Genomic DNA, 19,574 nt, shown 5'->3' on the forward strand with positions numbered 1-19,574 from the left:
ATCAGCCACTTCTTCTATTTCAAATCAAATCAAATCAAATCACTTTTATTGTCACATCACATGTGCAGGCACACTGGCACAGCACATGCGAGTGAAATTCTTGTGTGCGAGCCCCACAAGCAACAGAGATGTGCAAACACAACAACACAAACGAGCAAAATACAAGAATGGCCAACCTGAAACTAATAAATATATGTACAATATATAATAGTGTATGCATTTCTGGATGTGTATACTAAATATTTTCCTACGTGTGTGTGTGTGTGTGTGTGTGTGTGTGTGTGTGTATACACATTTTTACAAATTGAATAGTAAAAAAAAAAAAAAAAAAAAAAAAAAAAATAATAATAATAATAACATATATAAAATATACAGAGTTGAATATGTGCAAAACAAGTGGCATTTATATACAGTGTGGAGTGCATAATGTTGAAGTTCCAGTAGTGAAGCTGAGGTGTCTATGACGTGTTCAGCAGTCTGATGGCCTGATTTCTTGGTGGTACATGCCGTGCAGGGGGCTGTCCTCAATGATGGTTCCTGTTCTTTCTCCTCTTCTTTCTCAGGGGTCTGCTGCCTGAGGCATCCACTAAGCACACAATCAGTTGTGGCCAGTTGTGGTTTATATATATCATAAAAGCAACTGAAATCACCAATGTCCTTTATTACAAATGTTGTGTAGGAATCAGTAGTTCTGATCTTTTGGTCCACCCCACCAGATTTATTATAATTTGTATTTCTAATTATTTTTTTTAATTTTTATTTAATTTTTAATTATAATCTTTTAATTCAGTTTACTTTCAGTCCCCCCCACCCCCCGCTCATTGTTTAGATTTTCTAGTTTTTATTTAAATAATTTCAGTTTTTAATTAGTTTTAGGTAATTCTGATAACAAGCACTCGACAACTGGCATTGCAGTTATTTTCTGCACACTTTGAAAAAGTCAAAATGTTTTCAATGGTAAACTTGGACTTTTCAGATAATAAAAGATATAAATGTAAAATATAAAAATATTTAAATGTATATATAAAAATATGGCATGATGAAAAAGTGAATAAGCTGATTTCTGAAGCTAAAATGCCTGAACAACTTGGCATACGATAAGCTTTTTGTCCGCTTTCGCATTCCGTCCGACTCTGAAGTCCAGCAGCGTTAAAGCAATGCTTTAACTCTGAAAGTACCCTGATCACAAACTTGAACGATCAACACAAATGCTCTGCGGACTAAAATAATTGTTTAATCGCTGGGTAAGTTCAGATTACGCACTCGCGTCCTATTTGTTTATTAATAAGTACTTTATAAGTACTAGTCTGTTATTATTGCTGAAAACTCTGTTTTACCAGCTGCTGCTGCACTTCACACATTCCTGCCCTCCAACCGTCTGCAGGAGTGTGTGAAGATGCTAAAAAGAAGAAATTTTTCAAAAGCAAAATACGCAAGTTGCCTTAATAATTGCGTTTTTCTTGAATTTGTATAACCTGCTCAAAGTCGACACTGGTAATGTAACCTGGTTAATAATAAACCTCCTCCCCCACTTTCAGGTCATCTCCTCATGGCAGAGGTTTTTTATGTTGGAGTGGACGTGGGCACAGCCAGTGTGAGGGCTGCACTAGTGACCAGGGAGGGCCTGCTGAAGAGCACTGCACAGGAGCCCATCGGCATTTGGGAGCCGGAGTCTGACCACTATGTCCAGTCCTCCACTGAGATCTGGGAGAAATGCTGCACAGTTGTCAAGGTGGGATGATTTATGGCCTCAGTGTGTGTTATAAAAATATACATCCATCCCTCTACAGCAGCAGTCTGAGCACAGATACACCAACACAGACTCATGTGTTCATTTTAGCTAATTTTTAGCATGGATGTTAATAGTATTTTAGCAGCTAAAGAAAAAAAAGCAGTTTCTTCATTATATATATGTTTTAATTATTTAAAAATTCCTTCTAAAACGTATTATTTAATATTCCTACCGCCCTTACATTGTTCTCTGCTAATTATTTCAGCATTTTCTTCACTACATCAGCCATCGTTTGTTATTTTTAGCTAACTCTCGGTAAGTCTTTCAGTCGTTGTGTATTGTCATATGCTAATGTTTCGCTTACTTTGCTATAATTACTTTAAGCTAGTTATTTCGTCTTTTTATTCAGCACCTATTTTAGGTAAAATATAAAATATATTTACTATTTTGACCATTTTGGTTACCTTTAGCTAGCTACTGTACTCGTGCTTTTTCTGCTAACTTTCTGCATTTAATTCCCTCCTAGTTCAAACTCAGCTGTTGCAGTAGGCTTCTTACTACCAGTACATTTGCATAATTAATTAAACTAGCACCACTGAAGAACAATGGGCTGTGAGCTCAGTTTCTTGATCATTAATATGCCAAGTGTCATGACCATGAGGACCATTCACAAAGAACTGAGGAATGGCTTTCAGTCATTGTGCAAAGGCACTGTTTATAAGGTTGGGGAAACCTGCAGTCAGCTGAGACTGAAAAAGTCACTGGGATGAGTGACCAAGCGTTTCTCCCACTGAAAAGGCTACATCCAGATGATTTTTGGGATTTCCTTACCTAAATGATTGCGCATGCATCAAGACATTTTACTTCAAGATGTTGCACCTCCATTGTTTCCAATACACAAAACACTATAACCAGTGGTCTAGAATTAAGCTGTGTGTTGTTGTTACACTGTAAACTAGTTTGTTTGAAATACATTGCTGAAAAGTTGTTATGCAGGACCCAATCAATTTGCCTTTTATTTAGAACTCCCCTGTAAATACAGCATTACTGTATGTCTAAAGAATATAGGGCATATATTAGTATCAGATCATTTTTTACACCCTAAGTTGGCCCCCAAAATCTAGTATTGGTCAGGCTCTACTCTTAATGGCAGCACACACACTTTGGCAACAGCTGCCTTAAGTTATGGGAGGTATATACTCGGCAGCTGGCATATGTGGTGGATGACTGGTCTCTGCGACAAAAAAATTAACATTACAGGGTTTTTCCTGGCTCCAAATGTGCCTGTGGGAGAAGCATGATTCATCCACATTAGGTTAAGGCAAAGAATATGTTTTACCTTAGTTAACAGAGGTTTATGTAATGAGAAAAATGTGAGTAAATTTAACTGTACTAAAAAAAATTAAAAAAATACCTGTTAAAAATGCTGGTTGAAATCATCAGTAGTGGTAATTTCCCCTCAGTGGAAGGCAAAAACCTCATGGGCAAGGAATATTCAGGAATAAACTTGTATTAGACTCACTACATGTTGTAAACGTGTTGTGCTGAAAAATCTTTTCTATGTATTGCCAATGTACTCCCTAGGTTTCAATGTGCACTTGGTTGGGAATCTCAAGCACACATCCTGTGTGAACAGCTGTTTATTTATGAAAGGCAGAAATTGACATCATAAGTTGGTAAATGTATTCGTGCCCTCTTACGGTTGCAGGATGAGTAAATGCACGGAGGAAATGTAATTTAAAAACAACTGCGTGTATTTGTTCCAGAAAGTTACTCACGGTGTGGAGAAGAGCCAGATTAGGGGGATTGGCTTTGATGCCACCTGCTCTCTAGTGGTTTTGGACCAAAGCTTCCAGCCTGTGCCCGTCAGTCAGGAAGGTAAGCGATTTATTTTATTGCATTTGATCTGATCTGAATGCTTGGTAAGCATTGGTTATGTAAGCCCCATTTTTGCTGAGCATTGATCCTTCAGGGGGGAAAAAAATCACCCCTCCACAGTGAGGTCCAAGGTCATAGTCGGCTGCAGAGTAGAAGCCTGGAGCTGGATTTGAATCATGTTTTTGCTTATTAAGCAAGACACAAAAGCATGACCCAAATTCTTTGGCTAAATACTGAATTTGTACTCCAAGATGAAATCTATCCATGACAACAGTTTTATGTATCAGGTCTTAACAGATACAATATTATATCCAATATTAGCTCTCTGGTGTTTGTTGCCTTCTCCCTTACTGAACTGCTTTTCCCAGGTGACCCCCAAAGGAACGTAGTGATGTGGATGGACCATCGTGCTACAGAGCAGGCTGATCGTATAACAAAAAATGGCCACAGGGTCCTCAGCAGGGTAGGGGGAGTCATGTCACCAGAGATGCAACCCCCTAAGCTGCTCTGGCTTAAAGAGGTGAGAGGTGAACAAGGTCACCACTGATCTCTGCATGTTTTATTATTGCTCTTTGTACTGGCTGTTCAGCAGATACCTGGTGGGCTTTTTTTTGTTTGTTTTTTATTACTGTTTTAGCCTTAGCATATTTGTCATACAGTTGTTGCTTTTATTCTCACACACTCTGTCTTTCACTCATTCAGAATCTAAAGGAGAACTGCTGGAACAAAGCCAGTCACTTTTTTGATCTTCCAGACTTCTTGTCTTGGAAGGCATCCGGCTCTTTAACGAGGTGAGCTGTCGATGATGTTACGGAGACTTACACACTTATGTATGTCTAATAAAAAAAGGAGGTAGGTTTGAAAAGGATCACCACTAGCAGGCCTAAAACCCCTTGTATTAATTCAAACATATTTGCTGGTGGGCTGCCCCATTAAAAACAATAGTCTTCTTTCTGTTCTCAGTTAAAAAGAAAAGATGCAGTTGCCTAATCCGTTGTAAAATGTGTGGACAAAGTCATTGGTTTTCACAAAATACTTGTATCTAATGTGTGCTGTTAAAGCATGTTTATTATCCTACAGTATTTGCAAGTGGATGCATGTTGTCCAATGTTGCACAGGTCTTTATGTACTCTGGTGTGTAAGTGGACCTACTGCCCTCCAGAAGGATGGGAAGCCAGCTTCTGGACGAGCATTGGACTGGACGACCTGCTGGAAAATAACTTCTCCAAAATAGGCCAGAAAATGACATTTTATACATTCAGATAGTTTGACTGATTATTTCTTATATCTTTTACAGTTTTTGTGTCCTTTATTAAATTCTAAGAATTAAAAATTTTAAATAATTTTGTCATCCAGGCAGTGTGACGTGTCCTCCAGGAAGTCCACTGGGAGAGGGCCTTACACAGGAGGCAGCAGCAGATTTGGGTTTGGACCCAGGAACTGCAGTTGGGGCTTCTCTCATCGATGCCCATGCTGGAGGCTTAGGTATCAGATGACGAATCACACTTACTTGAAAACAAAAGTATTTTCTTGTCATGAATAAGCTGAGATTACTCAGTTTGCAGCCGCTTTCACACAGCCTGTGACTGAGGCTGTTCCATATGAAAGCTATAGTGAAAGCATGGAGGGTAATCACATAGCCAAGTCATCACACACCAGAGATGTGTAGCTGTTTTTTAATGGTGTGCTGGAGTGGTGCAGACATGCTGGAGGAGTAAAAATTGCTCTATGCTGTCGCGTTGTTATGCCTATTTAGAGGTACTGAAAGGAAAATGAAGGCATAAAATGTCAGTGATGCAAAGTTGATATTTTATTTGCAAAGTTGATATTTTGATATGCTACGTGTCAGGGTCACAATAAAAAAGAAGTTCATTCCTTAAGGAGCAAAGTTTAATATAAACATTTACTAAATAGACTTTAATATTTCATAATTTCCACTTGTGGCTGTGGCTTTTCAGTATCCTGTGTGCAAAGTTTAAACTTTAACTCCAAAACAAAGCATGTGCTAAGTTAAATCATTATTTTTGTAGGTGCATGAATACACTAGGAAACCAACTTAAACATCATAGTAATATGTATATGGACAAATGTAAATTTGGGCTTGATGGTAGTTCTATATTAGATGCTAGTTTATCCATCCATTATATTTTGCTTATTTAAAGCCACGTCACAGTAGCAGCAGGCTAAACAGGGTGCTCCCGACGGCTTTTCCAGTCCTTTCTAGGAGATCCCGGGGCATTCCCATGACGCGTCAGATATATAATCTCTCCAGGAGCTTTTGGGTCTACGTTGGATTGTCCTCCAAATTGCATATGTCAGAAAAACCTCTTAAAGGAATCTCCAAGGAGGAGGCTTCCTAACCAGATGCTTAAACCATCTAAGCTGTTTATGTTTGGCGTGGAGGCGCATTGGCTCTATTTCAAGCTCTCTCCTGATGTCTGAGCTCCTCACCCTGTCTCTAGTGCTCGCAAATAAAAGAAATCAACACAAGTTGCCTTTGTGGTGTGGCTGGGCTCAGCCTTCGAGATAGGGGAAGCATTTTTGCACTTCTTTGTGAAATGTATGCCTATTGATCAGTGGATGACCTGCCACAAGTTAAAGCGCTAATTATCAGGATAGTGTGATCCTCACTGAAAAGTGAAAACAACCTGCTTGACCAGCCGACAACTTGTGACTGTACTTAGTTACCAAAAAATAAATAAATAAATAAAATACCTTTTTTGGTTTTATGAGTTTGCTGGAAGAAGGAAGTGAGAAGGGAGATAATAGATGGATGATGTGATAATATTTCAACAACTATAGTTTACCACATGAGGATTAGGTGCCTAGCGTGTGTTAGATGTTCCCATCTTTAATATTATGGGAAATAAACTGAATAACAAACCCGCCTGAGATGTTAGTGAATTTCTGACCAGTGTCAGGGCAGCAGCAGACCTTCCTCAGGATCAGAAATCCTCACCATCTGGATCTGTTCTGTGAGCTGAACTCGTCGTGAACTCTTGCCTTTGACCCTCAACCGTGACCTCTGCCAATCACACATTGCTGCGTCAGTGAGAGGTTACAGCACTCTGCACCATTAGTTTCTGTTCATGTCACAGTGATGGAGACTGGCCTCCCACCTTAAACTCAAACCAGCTTGATAAACATTATTCCAGCAGTTAGCGTCACTGCTGAATCCTATGAAGAGGTTGGAGCACAATTTCATTCATGTGGATTTAAAGCTCTAGCAGCATCTTTGACACTTTGTGTTAGATGACAGCAAAAAAACCCAACAACTTAATTATTACAATGTATCTTTTTCCCCTGCATAAAATAAAGAGTGTTAAATAAAGCAACATTAACCTCCTCCTTCCAGGTGTGATCGGTGCTGATGTGAAAGGTTTTCATTTGCCCTGTGAGGGTCTGCCGATCACTGCACGCATGGCGCTGATCTGTGGAACGTCAACTTGTCACATGGCGGTCAGTAGTTCACAGCTGCTGTTCACCTGATTGGTGTAAAATTACCGTGCTAGTCTACTACTGTACTGTTCCCCAGTGGCCTTTGTGATTGTGTATATGTTCCTGTGAAAATCTCCTGATGACTAATAAAAACGTCTTCTGATGATTAATCGTGTACTCACCACCTTCATTTCCTAGGTGCACAATCTGTCTTAACTAGTCTGATAAGATATCTTTCTAAAAGCCACTCTATCTGTATTACTTGTTTATACTTATGTGAGCATTGTTAAAAATTGTTTATAGACATAAATTATCCTGTCTGCACAGGCCAACTGCAGTAACTCTGAGATGAGAAGCAAATGGCACGCATATCCTGTTAGTCTGGCGGTTTCTCTTTTAATTTATAAAATATCTACCTCCAACTAAAACTAACTAAAAGATTTCCTGTGCCATCAGATCAGTGAGCAGCCCCGGTTTGTGCCAGGAGTGTGGGGGCCCTACCTATCTGCCATGGTGCCTGGACTGTGGCTCAACGAGGGAGGGCAGAGTGTGACAGGAAGGCTGGTCAGTCTACTCATATTTTCTTGATCTTTTTCATTCATATTTAAATTATTTTTCAGATCCTCTTCATGCTCAATACTAACAGAAAACATGGAGACAAAACCACTTATTTTTTCCTCACCTTTCACATTTGAACTACTGGTTTGACAAAAGGAGCTAATGCTTTGAGATGTATATAGATTCAGCTTTGACATTATTAGTTGAAGCCAGGTGGCCACCAGTCATTTGTGATCCTTTTCAGTTTAAATGTATTGCCTCTTTCCTCCCTCAGATTGACCACATGGTGAAAGGTCACACTGCATATACCCAGCTCCAGGAACAGGTTCAGCAGAGGTCAGCTGATGCTTTTAATACTGCAGTTCCCAACAATGCTTTTGCACATCTGTGATCCTCATCAGCTGGGCTAGAATAATGTCAAGTATGCTTTTGGGAGATTAGAAGCTCAGTAATGTGCTTTCAGTGCAACTCAACTGTTCTCTGGAGGAATAGGAAGTTAAATTTTTTGATATACGGTACTTCACGTTTGCTGAAGATTGAATATAGATTTCATGCTCGCCAACCACCATGGCATTAATATAGGTAATATCAGCTATCATTTTAGGTGTCCTGGCAACAGTGTTTTTAATTTTATAGGCTTCCTTTTGCTGGCGAGAATATCTACAGCTACTTGAACAACCATTTGAGTTCGATGGCCAACTCCTGCTCTGCTGTCGATCTGCTAGGGTCCAGTCTTCACGTGTGGCCGGACTTTCATGGAAACAGGTCGCCCCTGGCTGACCCAACTTTGAAGGGCATGGTAAAGGCTATGACTTAAAAAGAAGGATATGTGTAGACTGACGTTGTGTTGGATGTGTGAGTATCAGATTTTAAGTTAGGGTATGCCTGCTTTGAATGTTTCTTCCTTTTTGTGCACTTGGGGTTTTCTTAATCTTTTCTTAATGTTCTCTTATGCCCGTGGAAGTCTGTGTTTCAAAGATCCATGCTCTACAGAATGATTATGAATGAATTCCACAATGATTCCACATATATGTGTGAGGCTTTTAGAAGCAGCAACATATACGCAGCTCTGACTGGCTGCTTTCCTGTTTTTGCACTTTTTTCATTTGTCACACATTTAAAAGGTTTAATCAAAACAAATACATAAATTCCATTGTAAAATGAGGGCAAATGATTAAAGTCAGACGTAGGGCTGTTCAATATAACGATATATATCGGATGACGATATAAAAAGGTCTATCGTTTCATTTTACACTATCGTTTGTTTCGTGGTGTCGCAAAATAAACTGTTTACGGCAATATTTTTTCATCGTTTTGATGGTCACTGTAGTGGCTATATTAATTTATTAAAGTTCTTTCTTTCTCTTATATTTAATATAATCACACTACGGATGGACAAGCGCCTGTTTTTATGCGTTGTGGTTAGCAACAACGACGGTAACAGCATCGCGTGTCCGCTTGTTTATGTTCCACATAAACCTTTCACAATAAAGCTCAAGATCCTGTTGAGACTTTTCAAAATAAACTGAATCACGTGAAAGATGCAGAGTATTTACGGATGAGAAGTAAAAAAGAGCCGCCAGGTGCTAAAAAGTAAACCTTAGACTCAAACGTCAGAACAGGCTTTTCCCTGCAGCACGCTGTGTAATAAATACTCACAAAGAAAACGGCGGCCGTTACAACTTATGTCTAAAAATGTCGAGTTTCATGCATCTGTTAAAACACTCGACTCCAGCTACATGACGCGCAGCTGGAAACACTTCCTGCAAGTCGAGCTGCCCGAGATTCACAGAATTTACAGAAAATGTTACATTTTTTGGATTTATATCGTTATCGGACGATAGAATTCTTATATCGGGATATGAGATTTTGGTCATATCGCACAGCCCTAGTCAGACGTTACTTTTGTTACATTTTCCAATTAAGGTGAGTTATTTTTGAACTGGTCCCTGTTATCCAACTCAAAGCTGTTGACTTATCTTTTTTTTTTTTTTTTTTTTTTTTTTAAATCTCTTTATTTTGATTTTTTGATACAAAAAAACAACAACCACAACAACAACAAAATAAATAAATCCCAAAACAAAAAACAAGAAGCAACACAATAAGCAGTCTGAGACATGTAAAAGGAAAACTAATACATTATGGTAAATAATTGGGTATACCACCCATTTACACATTTGTCCTGACAAACCCATCCTGCCATTGGAGTGGGGCTGCCCCTCCAAAAAGATATCGTCATTACCGCTTAGTTTTGCACTCAGTCTTTCCATCGGTAAGATTCTAAAGATTTCTTTATACCACTGAGTTATTGTTGGTGGTTTTCATTGATCCAATTGAAAAGAATACATTTTCTTGCCAAAAACAATAATTTACATAGCAGTTTATATTTGTTAGCTGTTGACTCATCTTAATACAGGAAGTATTGTTAAAGAAAGCTCAGATTAAGTTATTTAGCTTTTCCTAAGAACCATCAGTAATGTTTCTAAAGAGCTTTACCATTGAATAAGACCATAAAGAACAGTGAATTTACAGGGAGTGCAGAATTATTAGGCAAGTTGTATTTTTGAGGAATAATTTTATTATTGAACAACAACCATGTTCTCAATGAACCCAAAAAACTCATTAATATCAAAGCTGAATGTTTTTGGAATTAGTTTTTAGTTTGTTTTTAGTTTTAGCTATTTTAGGGGGATATCTGTGTGTGCAGGTGACTATTACTGTGCATAATTATTAGGCAACTTAACAAAAAACAAATATATACCCATTTCAATTATTTATTTTTACCAGTGAAACCAATATAACATCTCCACATTCACAAATATACATTTCTGACATTCAAAAACAAAACAAAAACAAATCAGCGACCAATATAGCCACCTTTCTTTGCAAGGACACACAAAAGCCTGCCATCCATGGATTCTGTCAGTGTTTTGATCTGTTCACCATCAACATTGCGTGCAGCAGCAACCACAGCCTCCCAGACACTGTTCAGAGAGGTGTACTGTTTTCCCTCCTTGTAAATCTCACATTTGATGATGGACCACAGGTTCTCAATGGGGTTCAGATCAGGTGAACAAGGAGGCCATGTCATTCGTTTTTCTTCTTTTATACCCTTTCTTGCCAGCCACGCTGTGGAGTACTTGGACGCGTGTGATGGAGCATTGTCCTGCATGAAAATCATGTTTTTCTTGAAGGATGCAGACTTCTTCCTGTACCACTGCTTGAAGAAGGTGTCTTCCAGAAACTGGCAGTAGGACTGGGAGTTGAGCTTGACTCCATCCTCAACCCGAAAAGGCCCCACAAGCTCATCTTTGATGATACCAGCCCAAACCAGTACTCCACCTTGCTGGCGTCTGAGTCGGACTGGAGCTCTCTGCCCTTTACCAATCCAGCCACGGGCCCATCCATCTGGCCCATCAAGACTCACTCTCATTTCATCAGTCCATAAAACCTTAGAAAAACCAGTCTTGAGATATTTCTTGGCCCAGTCTTGACGTTTCAGCTTGTGTGTCTTGTTCAGTGGTGGTCGTCTTTCAGCCTTTCTTACCTTGGCCATGTCTCTGAATATTGCACACCTTGTGCTTTTGGGCACTCCAGTGATGTTGCAGCTCTGAAATATGGCCAAACTGGTGGCAAGTGGCATCTTGGCAGCTGCACGCTTGACTTTTCTCAGTTCATGGGCAGTTATTTTGCGCCTTGGTTTTTCCACACGCTTCTTGCGACCCTGTTGACTATTTTGAATGAAACGCTTGATTGTTCGATGATCACGCTTCAGAAGCTTTGCAATTTTGAGACTGCTGCATCCCTCTGCAAGATATCTCACTATTTTTGACTTTTCTGAGCCTGTCAAGTAGGGCTGAACGATTATGGAAAATAATCTAATTGCGATTTTTTGCGATGCGATATGCGATTATTTTTTAAGGTCTTTGTCTTCTGTATTATTAAACAAAGACAAGCAATACATCATATAGTATGGCCAATACTATATTACATTAATTTTAAACTGTTCTTTCCTGGAAGACAGACCTCTGTTATGATGACATGAGGTGATGCATGAATTGATGACTGACATTTTTATTTAACTTCTTCAATCACAACAGTATATTTGAACATACACAATAGTTTATTTTTAGCTTACAAACATCTGAGCATAAAGTTCTGACAAGGAACCCTGGTGTAAACATTAAAATGAAAGTCAGTACAATGTGCAGATTGCAGAAATATACATAAAAAAAATCAGTGGCTTTACCACACTCAGTTTTTCGACATCTGTGAACTACTAGACAGTCATTCAATTAAAAAATAATATTAAATAAATAAAACTAATAAATAAAAAATACACACATCTTACTGATCTCTGCAGTCAGTAACATTACACATAAAGTGCAAACATAATAGCAATTGTATAAACACACACACAAACACGCCTTTAAAGTTTAAAGGCGTGAAATTGGACGGTCTAGCCTTCTGAATCAGAAGGCTAGTTCTGATTAGCGTCACCGCTGTCTCGGTGGAGTTTAATAAACTCGGCCGTCTGCTTCTTGCTATCTAAAATATAACCAGACACTGGCGTAAATTCTCGACTGTCTCATACTTCTGTTTAATAAGTTTTCTGTTTGACGTTTAGTCAGCTGTGTGAAAACCAAGGAGGAACCCACCCGGGGGATTAATAAAGTTTTATTTTATCTAATCTAATAACTTTAATCTCAGCCAAACCGATTTACTCACGAACAAACAAAACACTGAAAAAAGCCCAACAATAACATTTTTAGGTTGTCTAAGTGACTTATATATTACGTTTAACCCGAGCAGCGAAACTCCGCGGTGATCTGAAAATGATGTGCCGGGAGTTGTGCCGCTCTCGGCCGCATCAGTAACCCTCGAGCTCCCGGCTAGCTGTCGAGCTGGTGGGTAGCAGACGCCTCTGAAAACGTCGAAGCACTTTTGCAAATATGGGATATCTTGATAAACCGAGCAGATATTTGATGTTTACACAACTACTTTCTCGCCTGAAAATATGTTAAAAGTTTATTTTGTGACCCAGAAAGATTAGTATGAGTAATTTTAAAACTTAGTAGCGGCCGCCATTGCTGGAAACTGGAGTTTGGCTGGGCCGCGCTATGAATTCTGGGATATGGTAGTAATTTGGACAGCCTTCGGCACGTCGCTGTGACGTAATCGGTCTACAAATGCGGCCTCAGGAGGATGCAGCCCATGAATTTGGACATGTCCAGAGTATAATCGCAGCCTTTGCGGTTAGAAAATTGCACTTGATCATGTCGCGATATTATCGCAAATGCGATATATCGTTCAGCCCTACTGTCAAGTCCTTCTTTTGACCCATTTTGCCAAAGGAAAGGACGTTGCCTAATAATTATGCACACCTGATATAGGGTGTTGATGTCATTAGACCACACCCCTTCTCATTACAGAGATGCACATCACCTAATATGCTTAATTGGTAGTAGGCTTTCGAGCCTATACAGCTTGGAGTAAGACAACATGCATGAAGTGGATGATGTGGACAAAATACTCATTTGCCTAATAATTCTGCACTCCCTGTATATCACAGAATTTAAGGCCTTTATAAGCACAGAGCATACAGAGAAAAGTACTAAACTGAATCAATTTCAGCTTTTGTTTTTCATCATGTATATTTTATTAATAATTACATTTCATTATCTGTATCTTTGCCACACAGGTGTAGATACTGTAGGTAGGTGCAGTGAATGCTTAAATTGTATGGATTAGAATATACTGGACATTCAAAGCTAAGATTCAGCGCACTGTGTTAGAGGCCGGGATTTGATGAATTCATCATATATACAACCTTTGATCATCGTTTATGTCCAGTTGAGAATTAATCTGTGCACTCACATATTAAATGAACTGAAATCAGTAATGTGATCTCCAGTCTTGATATAAGGAATGAGAGAACTGACAGCTGTTATTTTAATCAGCCTGTTTCAGTTTCTTTAACTCTAAGTATCATAAAGTAATGTGGTAACATCTGGACTGACGAGTTTACTGTCAGCATTTTAATCGCTAGTTTAAAGGCTGTAGGTTGCAGCCATTGCTCTAACACTGTATAAATGTAACAGGCCTCAGTGTTGGTTCTAACAGTCTGAGCTGCTTCAAGCTTTATTTGTGAAGAGCACCGCAGCTTACAAAACACGTAGCTAGCTAGTACAGCTGCAATGTAAAATTTGCGATGTGTCCGTCCAACCAATCAGAGAGCTCCTTGCATCCCACGGTTTGGCTAATTTGCATTGCAGTAGGATTTTTAAAATGAAGTTGCTAATCTAAATGTTCATCCCTGAGCGAACAGGAAAGGGAAATGGATTTTGAAATGAGGAGTGGAATCGCCATTTTACAAAGCATTTTGAAAATCAGTTTATTAAATTGGAATATCTATATGAGTTGTTACATGAAAACTGTCAGACATTTGAATTGGTTGTACAACTTGGACAAATACCATCATATTTAGCACTGCTTTGCGTTCTGATTTATCAGTTATATTTATCTCTTTGAGGACTAGAACTTTTGCCTGCTCTGGTGTTCCATTTAATTTAATGAATACCTTACAATCTGATGACCAAGTTGACTGTATTTTCTTCTGTTTTCTTAATATTCTTGGTGGTGCCCGGCGTGGCCTGGCAGCTAGCCTCGCTGGCTGGTGGTCTGGTGAATGTCCAACTCTAAAGTTTCTCTCCTCTTTGAAAGTTCTTCAAATTCAATACACTGAGGAGTGTTGGGGTCATCGCTCTCTGTTGACTGGTGTTTTTTTTCTCTCTCAGGCATTTTGGTACCTTGCTGACTAACATGACTCTGTGAAGGATCCAAATGTGTTTAAATTCGTCGTAGTCGATGCCGAATGTTTGATAGCTGCGAACAAACCGGTGTGTTGACTGAAAATGGTTGACTTGAAGTGTCTCTTGTTTACTTATGAATTATAAAACAGCATAATGTTTGATATAAGATTCTAGTGATGCAGCCAAGTTCCCGACAAGGTCAACATTCCATGTGCAAATTAGGTTGTCACATGACATTTTTGAGGAAGGGATTATTTTTCTATTTTGTTTGTTTCAATCTCTGATATCTTTGTTAAAGATTTATTATCATTGCAATCCCATAAATATAACTGAAACAATTTAAAAAGCGATATATATATATATATATCGATATATTTTACAAATTATTAAATACACCTGGCCAAAGAAGTCACTGATTTTGAATATACATATTCCACTTACGTTATTTCTTATCACCTTGATTAGTAAAGAATAAGAACCAGAACTTACCTGTTGATTGTATTATGAAACAATTTTTTTAAATTTATTCTTTTAAAAACTTCACATCCACAGATTTGACTTATTTTAGTTGTGGTGTGGAAGAGAATTATTTTCACTAGCTACAACCAGAAAACCCCCTTTTCTCCTAATAAGGTTAACAGTGGCTGTATTCTGTTCAATTAAACTGTGTTTATCCTATTTTGACATATCAAAGTGTCTCCTGAAATATGGTCCATCAGCATTAAAACTCAGCACATGGGGAAATAGTTAATTTAACTTGAACTTATTTAACTTTGCAGAACCACAGATTGTGTTTTCTAGAGTGCTGGTTTGGTACAGGGAAAGCAAATGAGATAAGATCCTAATGACTGATTTGATTTTGTAAGTCACAGCAAGACAGTTCAAACCTGTGCCTTAACCTTATTTGTTGAACTCCCCACAGGACTGAATAGGTTCAAGTTGGCAGTTTTATACGATCTGTTTCAGATAATATAACAATGACCAATGAACATATATTTTGCTCTCTACATAGACAGAAATTCACATTTAACTCATGCATTTGTGCTCAGCAGCCTTTCTATTCTCTTCCTGTCCCCTCGACTTCAAATCAAATTAATTTCCCATTACACAATAAAATGCCATTAATTTAGTTTGTTACTCTTATTCGCTTACTTAGCTTATGGTCCCTCACTAATCATATCAAAAAGAAACTATTTTTATTTGTGAGTTTAACTTGTTATTATATTTGGTTATCCATGTTTTGTTTTGGGTTTTTTGGTAATTACTGGTGCCAAACCACATCTAAAATTCCAGGAAACAGAAAGCCAAGGAATGGAATATGAAAACCTCTGTTTTTAATAAATCACCAAACACTGGATGACAGCCTTGCTTTCACAAAATCTTAGACGGTGATCACACCCTTGCTGGTATTTTTGTGTCATTACTGTTTTGCAGGTAGTTGGACTCTCTTTGTCCCAGACCTTGGATGACTTGGCCCTTCTCTACCTGGCCACCATGCAAGCCCTCGCTGTGAGTCTGATGGCGTTTTGTGTTTCAAATGACTTCCTCTCTCTCAGACTGATACCCTAGCACCTTTAAGTACAAAGGAGGTTGTATTTGCTTTCTTGTAACTTTATTCCTGTTGTGTGTCCTCCTCTGGTTTCAGCTCGGTACACTTCATATTCTGGAGGCCATGAAAGAAGCAGGACATGAAATCAGAACCCTCTTCCTGTGTGGTGGATTGAGCAAAAACAACCTGTTTGTACAGATTCATGCTAATACTACAGGTAGTAAATACCAATAACATGGTTATATGTATATTTTGAAACACAGTTGCACAGTATGTACATTTATAATTTATTGAGAGTAAGAAAGAATGTTTGTATTAGTATTTCAATAACTTAACCACGAAATAAAGATTAAGAAGAAAATTTTAATTATGTGCAGCTTCCAGTGGCCAACTTTGAAGTTTAAAGAGTCCCCCAAAGTCTTTTTTTAACAACACAGCACAACAAGACAGAAGAAGTTACTCCTAGGATGGACTTACATGTAACTGAAGTAAATTTAGAATACAGACAATCAACAACAAAAAATAATTAATATATAGTAGGAATATGATACATGAAGACATTGAAGAACATTCAGGCAGAGAAGACCTGGAGAGAGGAAAAGGTAAAATAAGTTCTGTGATAGCTTTAGCCCATTCCATGTCTTCAATCTCATTCTCAGGATTGCCTGTAGTGTTGCCAGACCAAACTGAAGCTGTGCTAGTGGGAGCAGCAGTGCTGGGAGCATGTGCATCAAGACACTACAGCTCTATACAGGTAGAGTGAAGTTACAATACACATGAGTCAAACAACATCTGAGGGATTTGGCAGGAAATGCTTTTGAAACGTAATTAAGCACTCGTTAGATATAAGGTCTGAAGAAGAGCATCTCTGAATGGGCAACATGTTAAACATTGAAGCAGATGAGCTACAGCAGCAGAAGACCACACCGGGTGCCACTGTCAGATAAGAGCAGGAAACTGTTCTGATGTAACATTAAAGTTCATAAAGAACATGAAAGTATAAATCCAACTGCCTTGTATCAACAGGTCGGTCTAGTGTTGATGGTGTAAAGGTATGGGGGATATTTTTTGGCACACTTTGGGTTGCTAGTACCAAATGACCGTTCGTCAAATAAACACCTGACGAATGGTACGTAACTGGAAGTTTTTTCTGATATGTCACAATACCAACACAATAACATAACAAAAGTATCCCGGTGGAAATCCACTGAAACACTGTCGGCTGTCACAGTGGAAATTTGGATTTGCTCTTTTGCACAAGTAGAGATGGAGGTGCATAGTGTTTTACTCCAGTCTGCAATTTGACTTTAAGAGCTGGCTTCCCAAAATACATTCAGCGATTGTAGGGTAAGTTGTTCATTTTAACAGTTTTTCTGTTTAACAGAGTTAGAAAAGGATTAGAATCTGTGACTGGCTTTTTAAAATAATTTAATAACATTAAATTTTCACGGCACTGTTTGTGTTTTTGGTTTAAGCTGTACTCTTTGAATTATGGATTTCCGTTTGTATTATATTTATAGTTCCTGGTTATTCGGTTTCTGTTCTGTTTCTGTGCCTCCTCTGTGTTCTTGGTCTAATTCTGTTCTCCGTGTGTTGTATATTTAGTCTTAGTTTTCTGTCTTTATGTCTTCCCTATGTCCCACGTCTTGTTACTTTTGTCTCTGTGTTTCATGTTCCTCTGTCTCAGTATCAAGTCCACGTTTCTGTGTTATGCTTCCTGTTTACTTTTGCTTTGACAGTCTGTCCTTGGTTAATGTATTCTGCTTTTCTTCCTTTGTCTCACTATGGGGGTGTCTAAATTCATGGGCTGCATCCTCCTGAGGACACATTTGTAGGCCGATTACGTCACAGCGACGCGACGAAGGCTGTCCAAATTCGTAGACTCCTCTGAATGCAGCCGACAAATGTGTCTTCCTTTTCTCCGAATTTGAAGGATGGGTCGGGTGTGTCCTTCGTGGCCCACCATATCCCAGAATTCATAGTGTGGCTTAGCCAATTCCAGTTTTCAACAATGGCGGCCGCTACTAAGTTTTAAATTACTCATACTAATCTTTCTGGGTCACAAAATAAACTTTTAACATATTTTCAGACCAGAATGTAGCTGTGTAAACTTCAAATATCTGCTCAGTTTATCAAGATATCACGTATTTGCAAAAATGCTCCGACGTTTTCGGAGACGTCTGCTACCCACCAGCTCGATAGCTAGCCGGGAGCTCGAGGGTCACTGAAGCCGCAGAGAACGGCACAACTCCCGGCACATCATTTTCAGATCACCGCGGACTTTTGCTACTCAGGTTAAACGTAATATATAAGTCACTTAGACAACCTAAAATTGTTATTGTTTGGCTTTTTTCAGTGTTGTATTTGTTTGTGAGTAAATCGGTTTGGCTGAGATTCAAGTTATTAGATTAGATTAGATTAGATTAGATTAAAAAAAAAAAACTTTTTTAATCCCCCGGGTGGTTTTCACACAGCTGAATAAACGTCAAACAGAAAACAGATTAAACAGAAGTGTGAGATGGTCGAGAATTTACGCCAGTGTCCTGTTATATTTCAGATAGCAAGGAGCAGACAGCTGAGTTTATTAAACTCCACTGAGACAGCGGTGACGCAAATCTGAAGGCTAGACCGTCCAATTTCACAGCCGTTTACTTCCGGCCTACCCGACCTTCTGAGGACCCGGCCCACATAGACCGCGAAGGCCGAGTCCTCAGGAGGATGCAGCCCATGAATTTGGACATGACTTATATCTGATTTGTACCACCTGTGTTCCCACCTGTTCCCCATCATTGTCTTGCCCTCTCATTTAAGCCCTGTGTTTCCCTTTGCCCTTTGTTGCATCGTAACCTCACTGTGCTGTGTCACTGTGCTGTGTTTCTCCCTTCGTGTTCCTGATGAAATTCTAGTTCTCAGTCCCTGTGTTTCTTTTCCTAGTTTGTGTTTTTTATTTACTAGTTTCCAGTTTAGTTTCTATTTTATATGTTCAAAGTTTTGGTTTGTTTTTTGGGAAGTTTCTTTCTATGGAAAAGTATTCCCAGCAATAAAAGCTGCTGCTTTAAGTTTGTCCTCCGTTTGGCTCCTACATCCTGCCTGCCACAGCACACACCTTGACATAAATACATTTCAGTCAAAGAGGACACGTTTGATGAAGTGGTTGCATTTGAAGAACATATAAGTAATCCCATGTTTCTGAAACTTGGCTTTAAAGGGATGTTAATGATAACCACTTCATTATAAATACAATATGGATAGCATTTTTTAAAGAGACTGCCCCTGCTACTTAAATGTAAACTGCATATATCCCAGTTTATTTTGTAAAAGCCAACATCTTTTTTTTGTCAGCATCATAGAAGACTGTGTTGTGCAGCTGTTTTGAGCAGTTGAGCAGTACTTAAAAACGAAATACATGTCTCTTTAATCTAGGTCAACTTGGTATTTTAATGTTTAGTTTACAGTTTACAGTCTGCAGCAGTTTGCAGTGTAATCATTAAATGCTGTAGTGTCATGGAAACACAGCAGAGGTCAAACATGACATAGGTTTTGTCATACATAATCACTGACTCACTGCCTGCATCTGCTAGGTGGAACCAAACTACATAATAAGCAA

General features: G+C 38.7%; 1 protein-coding gene across 2 annotated transcripts in view; it reads left to right on the forward strand.

The window, feature by feature from the left end:
* The first annotated feature begins 1,101 nt into the window (after positions 1 to 1,101).
* Positions 1,102 to 19,574, forward strand: part of fggy (FGGY carbohydrate kinase domain containing) — a 19,488-nt gene continuing 1,015 nt past the window's right edge. Inside the window, exons 1-14 of one of the 2 annotated variants that reach the window (XM_086270903.1) lie at positions 1,102 to 1,244; positions 1,539 to 1,732; positions 3,499 to 3,610; positions 3,979 to 4,130; positions 4,313 to 4,401; positions 4,729 to 4,844; positions 4,967 to 5,095; positions 6,966 to 7,069; positions 7,505 to 7,612; positions 7,881 to 7,942; positions 8,243 to 8,405; positions 15,853 to 15,927; positions 16,064 to 16,184; positions 16,627 to 16,721. In XM_086270903.1, the coding sequence (XP_086127029.1) occupies positions 1,550 to 1,732; positions 3,499 to 3,610; positions 3,979 to 4,130; positions 4,313 to 4,401; positions 4,729 to 4,844; positions 4,967 to 5,095; positions 6,966 to 7,069; positions 7,505 to 7,612; positions 7,881 to 7,942; positions 8,243 to 8,405; positions 15,853 to 15,927; positions 16,064 to 16,184; positions 16,627 to 16,721 (1,509 nt within the window). In that variant the 5' untranslated portion in view covers positions 1,102 to 1,244; positions 1,539 to 1,549. The remainder of the gene's footprint in view (positions 1,245 to 1,538; positions 1,733 to 3,498; positions 3,611 to 3,978; positions 4,131 to 4,312; positions 4,402 to 4,728; positions 4,845 to 4,966; positions 5,096 to 6,965; positions 7,070 to 7,504; positions 7,613 to 7,880; positions 7,943 to 8,242; positions 8,406 to 15,852; positions 15,928 to 16,063; positions 16,185 to 16,626; positions 16,722 to 19,574) is intronic. The other variant, XM_086270904.1, reaches the window with a different exon arrangement.

This window comes from Aulonocara sp. 'chitande type north' Nkhata Bay, linkage group LG18, assembly GCF_057382095.1.
Source record: "Aulonocara sp. 'chitande type north' Nkhata Bay isolate Kocher_YH1m ecotype deep benthic linkage group LG18, A_spYH_male_GT1.1, whole genome shotgun sequence".
NCBI lineage: Eukaryota > Metazoa > Chordata > Actinopteri > Cichliformes > Cichlidae > Aulonocara > Aulonocara sp. 'chitande type north' Nkhata Bay.